The sequence below is a fragment of the Prosopis cineraria genome, unplaced genomic scaffold, assembly GCF_029017545.1.
Source record: "Prosopis cineraria cultivar Desert tree isolate PC_DT_omini unplaced genomic scaffold, ASM2901754v1 PC4, whole genome shotgun sequence".
Classification (NCBI taxonomy): Eukaryota; Viridiplantae; Streptophyta; class Magnoliopsida; order Fabales; family Fabaceae; genus Prosopis; species Prosopis cineraria.
The window spans coordinates 15,864,449-15,872,195 of record NW_026555335.1 but is presented as its reverse complement, the minus strand read 5'-3'; the positions used below and the strand labels follow the sequence as shown (position 1 = coordinate 15,872,195).

The window sequence follows — 7,747 nt, the reverse complement described above, 5'->3', positions numbered from 1 at the left end:
TTTTTAATTAGATAGGAGAAAATAATTTTATAAATAAAATAATTAAGTTATGTCACTTTGTCCTTAAAACCTTAACCTTCTAATTTAGGGGATAAAAAAAATTGAATTGCAAATGGCAAATGATGCTTTAAAAGCTCTTTTTTGTTATTATATCTCTTATTTTTCAAAAAAACAAAAAAGAAACTCCTCAACAATAGCCCGGGCTTTTTAGCTCCATTTTCTCATAAAAAAAACCTCTTAAACACATTTCAAAATTCTTTTAATTTTTTATTATAAAAAAAATTACACCGTATTTATAAATAAAGTTAATAATTTAAGTTAAACTTAAATATCTCTAAAAAAATTAAAATTAAACTTAATAAAATTATATATTTTAAATATTTTGATCAACTTAAATAAACTCAAAAATTAAAACTAAGTTTATCATTTTAATTTTTTTAAAAATATAAAATATATAAATAAAAGATAATATATTTAAGTATATTATTATAAATATTTTATAAATAAATTATTTGTTTAATCAATGTAGTGGAATGTTAAAATATATTTTAAATTATAAATATTATTTTAAAGATATTTTCCACTGCACCTGTTCTCATCTACAACTTTATTCCTCTTGATCCCTTACACGACTCCAATTGCCGCCACATGTCTCCACTTATAACTCGACACGTCATCACTTAGGGTGCAAATGTAACATCGAAGGAAAACCGACCTTGAAGCCATATCACGTGACCTTGTTCCCTAGCCTCCATCATACGGAACCAGCATAGAACGAACCTAGAAGATCGTTCAGGCCCCTCACGTGACTCATTTGCCTATAAAAATCGATGAAGTTCCGCTCTTTCCTCACTCACCATTTTAGAGCATTTCACTTTGCGAGAATTTGCCGTTTTTTCCTTTCCCTCCCCTCTTTGATCTTCTTTTGTTGTAAATGGCAACCGTGATTCTTCGCTCTAATGATTGTCTTCGAGGTCGGTTTGGCCACGAAGCCTTAGCCCTAACGGCATCGCCTGTCAGATCACGGAGAAACCCTAACCCTAGCGCGATTCCAATCCCTAACTCTAATCCCTGCTATACTCGCCGGAGGAAGAGAAGCCCGGTAGCCGTTCAAGCCATTCATCAGGATCGTGATGGCGGTCGATCCACGGTGGCGAAAGGTCCAGCTACGAACCTTGTCATGGGCCAGGTCAAGATCCTCAAGCGTGGGGAGAGGCTGAGTTCGGAGAACAACCAAAAGCGAGTGCTCGCTGTTTCCTCAGACAACCATAAGATGGCCAAGAGCGACGGAGATTTTGATTTGGTTTTGGGATCGACTGATCGTTTGGGTCCGGATCCGGAAATGGTGCAGAAGCAGATTAGGATTTCGGATTTGAAGGACGGAATCTATGCGGGATCCGCTTTTATTGCATCACCGCCTCCGAGTTCAGTGCCGGTGCCGGGATTTCTTGGGAAGAACGGTGCAGCCACCAGCGATTTGAGGCGGTTGCTGAGGCTGGATTTGGTATGATAAGGGGCAGTCGGGCTGGCGTATAATCTCAAAAGTAGATCGATTCCGTTGATTGAGAATAAAGTTTGTAGTGGTGATTGATGGCTGTATGACAGATGTTAGGATTTCGGTTCTTCCTTCCTTCGTAGATGGTCGTTCGCATAATCTCAACGAGCTTCCTTTATTTTTTCAAGAGGTTGGCTGTTGAATGCGAGCAAATCAAGAATTGTTCGAAGCTTTGCTAGGAGATGCTTCCAGTGATGAGAGTTTGATACTTTAGTTCCTGGAAGGGGGCTTACTCAGTTAGTCAGTATTAGTACACCTGTTAAAGGGCGGAAGGTTGGACTTTCAAGACTAAAATTCTCTTGTAAATTCACGTAGGCTTATATGGTGGATTTAGGCTTTGCCTGTAGATTTCGTGCGTCGTATGCGTTGTCCTTAGATCTTGTGGAAGGAGGTTTGCTCTGTGTTGGTTCGTTTTTTTAATTTTTCGGGGTGTTTGTTTGGTCCTTTTGTCGTTTTCTTTCATTGTAGTTCTGAATTCTGATGCAATAAGATTCATGTAGTTAGCTTACTTTGTGCAGGGGGTTAGTGTCCTTCTGTCGTTCACGGCACCTTTATTTTCTTTTATTCGAAGTTTATTCTTTTCTTCATAAGATTGTTTTTCCATCATCACTTTTGTCTGAAGCATAATATATGGGTTTGTCCTCTTATTCGGTCCCTTGTGAGGGAACTTGCTTCTCAACGAGGATGCCAATAGGGTCATGGTAAAAGAAACAACAGCAAAATTAATGAGCCTTGCGCACGTAGGAGGATACTAATAAGGTCATGGTAATTATGGGCGATTCTCTTCTCTCCTGAGTGCAAAAGCCTTCACGTCCGATTTACTGTTCGGGATGTGGCTTACTTTGCGAAACTTGCCCGTTAGAATGATTATTGTAATGATATATCGTTGATATGATAAAATATCAAGTTAATGTCCAGACTTGGTGTCAAAACAGGACTGTTATTTTTTGGTGTTTTACGCGTCATGGCCAATTTAATTTGCTGTCTGCATGATTTGTTGTGTACCCGGTCCAGCTGAGGGGGTGCAAGAAATGCAAGATTAGCGCATTTTCCAACCAGAAGGTCAACTTAGGTGCTGCTGATTCTCACTGGTTTAAATTGGTTTTTGACTATCATATTTATAATAATCATTCTAATATGACTAATTGCAAAGTCTTGTTGAGTACAAGTTAAATCGGCGCGTACAAGTTTTGACTTTAGTTTGATATCATTCATTGGTTAGACGTTTTAAAATTAGCCATCTGCAGTACATGGAAACCTGGCAGCCGTTGATGAAGACTTCTATATGCATCTCTGATCTCACCAGGCAAGAGCAGTTAGAAAACATGCTGTTCTGTTGCCAGTTTCAACTCACATATGCCTGGTGAATTGAGCGTAACTGTGTGAAGTGAACTAGGCATGCAAATGGATTTAAATTGTATGACTTGATTTGTATTTACTTAAAGAGATGGTAGTTTAGTTGATCTATTTCTCAGGTCGCTTTTATCCCCAATTCGTCTGGCTGTTCAAACAGCTTTTGTTTTGAGTTTGCAGAGTCAGTCCCTCTATTCTATGCTGCGTACAGAGAACTCATCGACCAGTTGCTGCTTTGCGTTAGGGAGGGGCTATCAACTTCACAGGCGGGGGGTCAGGTGGTGAATAACAGAGGGAATAGTCTAGTGGTTTTTTTTTTTTTTTTAATTATTTCAAATTGTGCGCAAAATTGGTGAACGCTTGGGTAGGCTGCTTGTTCTTTTAATTCTATATTTCCTTGAGTTTAAAATGCAGGGAAAGGAAACTCACAAGATTTTCTCAGAACAAAAAGACCATCTATTCATGCAAAATGCAAATTAGTTTGCACTGATGAATGTATAGTTCATCAAAAAACAAATGGGTGAAAGCATTGATGGATATTTTTTGTATTTACTTTTGCTGACTTTTAAAGACTCAAACGGAAAATTTTTTAAAATACATGATAACACAGTACCATTCCATGGCTACATTCAATTTGTATACATCTCATCATATACTTTAGTCATTTTGCATGGTAAAGCATGATAATTTCTACAAGTCTTCTTTTCTAAGACAACTGAAATTGTATACCCTACACATCAGTTGCATCGGCTTCTGGGAATTGAGGTACAATCCTTTTCCAGAACCAGTGCTTCCTCCACAAAAAGACCATCTCTTCAATGGGCACTCCCTTGGTTTCAGGTAGAAAAAGGAAGACTACAATGGTCATGATGGTGATCCAGCCCGCAAAGAAGAGAAAGATTCCATACCTGAAGGAACAGAGGAGGGAAAGGAAAATTTGGGCAATTATGAACGTGAACAGAAGATTTACCGCAACTGTGACGCTCTGTCCTGCCGATCGGATTTCCAATGGGAATATCTCACTTGGCACTGTCCACCCTAGTGGACCCCATGACCATCCGAAAGCTACAACAAACAGGCAAATCACAACTACAACAACTATTGAATAACTCTTCGATAGTTCCTGGTTTTCTCCGAACTTTAGCCCCAATATTATTGCCACTATAACCTGTTCATGTTTGGGGGGAAAAAAATAATGAGACTATAGTCAATTGCTTTGTAGACTTCTTAACATCAGGTGCCAATGAATCATTTAACATGCGATATTGAGTTGTTTAACATTGATGTTTAAGCGTAATCCCTTGCATTGACAGGATTCATTGATCCCAGTAGTGGTAAAGTATGGGCAGTTGTGTTCTTTGTTCCCCCCTACTTTAAATAAGGACGCAGATCTTTTCATTGTGGAACATCCATATTTGATGTTTAAGGCCTGTGATTCACACAAAGATAACTCTGAAAATGCATTTGCTTCGTAGATTATTTTATTTATTTTACCTGGCATGTGATCATTTGTATTCCACCACTGATGAGCAGAGCTCTGCGTCCCAATCTGTCAACTGTTGCTATCGAAATAAATGTGGATGAAGCAAGAACTCCTCCTGTCAAAGCAGATGAATATAGAGAAGCATTCCTTCCAAATCCCATACTATCAAACAGTACAGGAGCATAAAACAGAATCGAATTTATGCCAGTAAGGATCTGAAACGCTGGCATGAGAATTGACATAACCAACTCTGGCCTGTTTCTTTTTTCCAGCATGTTTCGAAAGGGATGCTCTATTGAGTTAGCGTACTCGCTCGCATCAACAATGTCTTGGAACTCTGCATCAACATCTTTGGTTCCTCTGATCTTTTCAAGAAGCTTTCTTCCCTTTTCTTTTGATCCTCTTTCTATTAAGCTGTTTGGTGTATCAGGAAGGAAAATTCCTCCCACTGTCATCAGAATGGCTGGTATAGAAGCTAGACCGAGAGACAGCCTCCACCCCCATGGGTGAAGCTTCTGGGTCCCATAATTGACCATGTTGGCAGTGAAGATTCCGAATGTGGTTGCCACCTGAAACATCATGTTCAGGCCTCCTCGCAGGTGGGTTGGTGCCATCTCTGACAAGTATACTGGAATTGCCTTCAAAACAGACACGAGGCGGAGCTCATATTATCTTTCAAGTTTAACATTAAGGTGCTTATAATGTGACTGGATCATCTTGAAAGTCCTATATCAACACATGCCTTTCTGTACCTATATACTGTTTCATGTTTCAACATATCAGCGCCTTTATTTTCATAAAAGTTTATAAACTCACATTAACATTCATTATTGTTTATTTGAAAGAGGTTTCATGCAGAGTCAATGTGGAACATGATGTGACACGCAATAGTGAAATGATGTTTTCAGATTTGAAGGTGGTATTATATCTAACATGAGTGTGCAGACATAATTTTATTGTTAAAGTATATCTGATTACCTGGTTTCCAAATCCAATGCCAACGCCAAGCATGATTCTACCTAGGAGAAGCATGGCCAGATTAACAGCTGCTGCATTGAGAGCTGATCCAATAAGAAAGCTGATTCCACCACCAATTATACTTGCCCTTCGCCCGTATTTCCTTGTCACTGGAGACGCCAGTAGAGATGCAACTAAACCAGCAAGGTAAAGAGATGAGGTAAACAATGCAAGCCCTTGATTGTTGTACTTGCAGTAATTGCTTTCATGTGCGTGCTCTTTACTTCTGTATACTGACGGGAAAAATTCCTGGAGGAACTCATCCATGGAAGTCACCCCACCTGGTAGCCATTAAACAAGCATAAAAGAAATTTCAATATACAAGGAATGACTCTCCCTTTCTTCAACAAGCATCCAGGTCAGAAACAATCTGCGAACTTCTTGTTAAATACTGTTGCTTTGTTTTTCTTTCATTGAAAATTGGAAAGTTGGGAGTTCTGTCTTTTGAAAATTGAGTTCATAAATCATTACTTAATGCAGTGAAATGGATAAACTGAAGCCTAAAATCCATGGGATACTCCAATATCAGAGGCCACAAAATATGTTTCTAATGTCCTAAACCCAAAACAGGATTCAGTACATCTGGTATCTCGATTGGAGAGCAAGTGAATGATGATGAAACACTGTAGGTTGTATCTATCAATGTGCCATTATTATATGTTAATTGGGGATTGCATCACCTGGAATAAAGTAGTGACGATGAAAAGGTTCCAGAAATGAATCAAACATGATTCCTACATATGCACACGGTACAGAACAGACAAAGAAAGTTAGGCATTCCTGAATATGCATCCTCTTTTAATCCTTATTCTTTAATTCCCATTCTCATAAGGACACAACACACACCAAACTCAGAACTGGGTTTTAATCAGGGAAATGTTATGTTCCATATCTCTTAACCCAGCCAAAAAAAAAGGGGGGGGGGGTTTCGAGCAAATTAAAGTGGGTGATTTATGAATATGGAAAAAGAACCTGAAATCCCAATATCATAGCCGAAGAGAGATCCTCCAACGGCGGCAATAATGCAGGTGATGACGACATAAGCTGTAACTCTGCCCTTGTATTGAGCTGCTCTCTCCTTCGCCACACCTTGTGCAAATGACCCTCCTGCCATTTCTGCCCCACAGAAAAAAAGAAAAAGCTCAAGGCCGACTCTTGTTCTGCTCTCAGAGATTACTATTCCCACACTGCTTCGTAATTTATCCACTTTCGGAGACGGATAAGAATGAAGGGGAAAAAAAGGTTACTCTTTTTGCGAAACCCCCCCACAATTCCGGCAAGAGAAAATCCCCAGTGGACGCGAACTTTAATGTTGGTTTCGGTTTTTTGTTCTGAGAGTGCAACTGTGCATTTATGACTCAGTCTAGGCTGGCTTCTCTATCTTCTTCGTATTTTAATCTCTTCTCACAGGGTTTCAAGGGACGACTCATAAGAATTAGGATAGTGACCAGCACGAGGAGGTGTTCCCATTTGTATTGCCTTGTATTTGTTCGGAAAGTCCTCTGAATGACGCAATATTCAATGTTGATGTGCTTAGCATATGGTGGAAATTAGGAATGGGATGATTGTACAGTGCATGTGCAGGCACAAGGGAACCTCATTTTTGGGGAGGAGAATGGTTAATGATTTTGTTTTCAAGGATTATGATTTGTTTCCTTTGCTTATTCTATGAATCATAATCCATTGGTGACTCCGTGCCACGTGTGTATTCTTTCGCATATTGAATCGGATTTTCTGGATCTTATCCTGTTTGTCCGTAAGTAGGAGATAGATAGAACAATTTGGATCTTTACTGCATTAATTTCACTATCTTTTTGCCTTTGTCAGTGGGAAAACTAGATAATTGGTATTTGCATTTTATAGAAATGAATCGTATTATTAATCATTTATTACTAATTATATTAGTTGCTATAAATTTCATATTTTATCTTAATGTTAATGATACGGATATTAATTGATAAATAATTGCACCTTTTTAAGGCGGGTTTCAGTTCAAGTTTCCACATTTTGTGAGGGTCTGTTCTCTGTTGTGGACTTGTGGAGGAAGAATTGAGAGAAAGGCTGTGCCCTACTATTAATATATATATATATATATATATATATTGGATGAGTCCGTATTTTTGGTTATAAATATTTAAATAGAAAAAAAATTGTCGCGGATATTCTCCTATATTCAAGTCACTTAGAAAGAAATGCTTATCAAGGTTAACAAAAAAAAAAAGTGAAAGAGATGGGGAGTTTTTTTCCCCCCTTATAAGTTTCTTTGCGTAAAAAAGATGGATTTCCAATTTACTCTTCGAATTTCTTATAACTAAAGTAAAATACTTTCTTCATACCAA

At 38.4% G+C, this 7,747-nt stretch overlaps 2 protein-coding genes and 1 long non-coding RNA gene across 3 annotated transcripts; 2 read left to right on the top strand and 1 right to left on the bottom strand.

Moving 5' to 3' along the window:
* Window positions 1-848: 848 nt before the first annotated feature.
* LOC129308717 (uncharacterized) lies at window positions 849-2,063 on the top strand. The gene has a single exon (XM_054950047.1). The coding sequence runs from the start codon at window positions 935-937 to the stop codon at window positions 1,508-1,510; it is 576 nt and encodes a 191-aa protein (XP_054806022.1). The 5' UTR covers window positions 849-934; the 3' UTR covers window positions 1,511-2,063.
* Window positions 2,064-3,481: 1,418 nt separating this feature from the next.
* Window positions 3,482-7,005, bottom strand: LOC129308716 (sugar carrier protein A-like). Its single transcript, XM_054950046.1, has 4 exons — window positions 6,381-7,005; window positions 5,370-5,689; window positions 4,403-5,029; window positions 3,482-4,076 (listed from the first exon to the last, which is right to left on the bottom strand). Exons 1-4 carry the CDS (start codon window positions 6,520-6,522, stop codon window positions 3,639-3,641), a joined length of 1,527 nt encoding a protein of 508 aa, XP_054806021.1. The 5' UTR covers window positions 6,523-7,005; the 3' UTR covers window positions 3,482-3,638.
* Window positions 5,023-6,141, top strand: LOC129308718 (uncharacterized). The gene is made up of 2 exons (XR_008592712.1): window positions 5,023-5,766; window positions 5,889-6,141. It is a non-coding gene; the product is annotated as an uncharacterized LOC129308718 (long non-coding RNA).
* Window positions 7,006-7,747: the final 742 nt, after the last annotated feature.

Coding starts and splice junctions, on each gene's coding strand:
- LOC129308716 (XM_054950046.1), bottom strand. CDS start 6,522: ATGGCAGGAGGGTCATTTGCACAAGGTGTGGCGAAGGAGAGAGCAGCT. Junction 5,690..6,380: donor CTATGATATTGGGATTTCAG/GTTCTTTTTCCA, acceptor AATGGCTACCAG/GTGGGGTGACTTCCATGGAT. Junction 5,030..5,369: donor GCATTGGATTTGGAAACCAG/GTAATCAGATAT, acceptor TCTGTTTTGAAG/GCAATTCCAGTATACTTGTC.
- LOC129308717 (XM_054950047.1), top strand. CDS start 935: ATGGCAACCGTGATTCTTCGCTCTAATGATTGTCTTCGAGGTCGGTTT.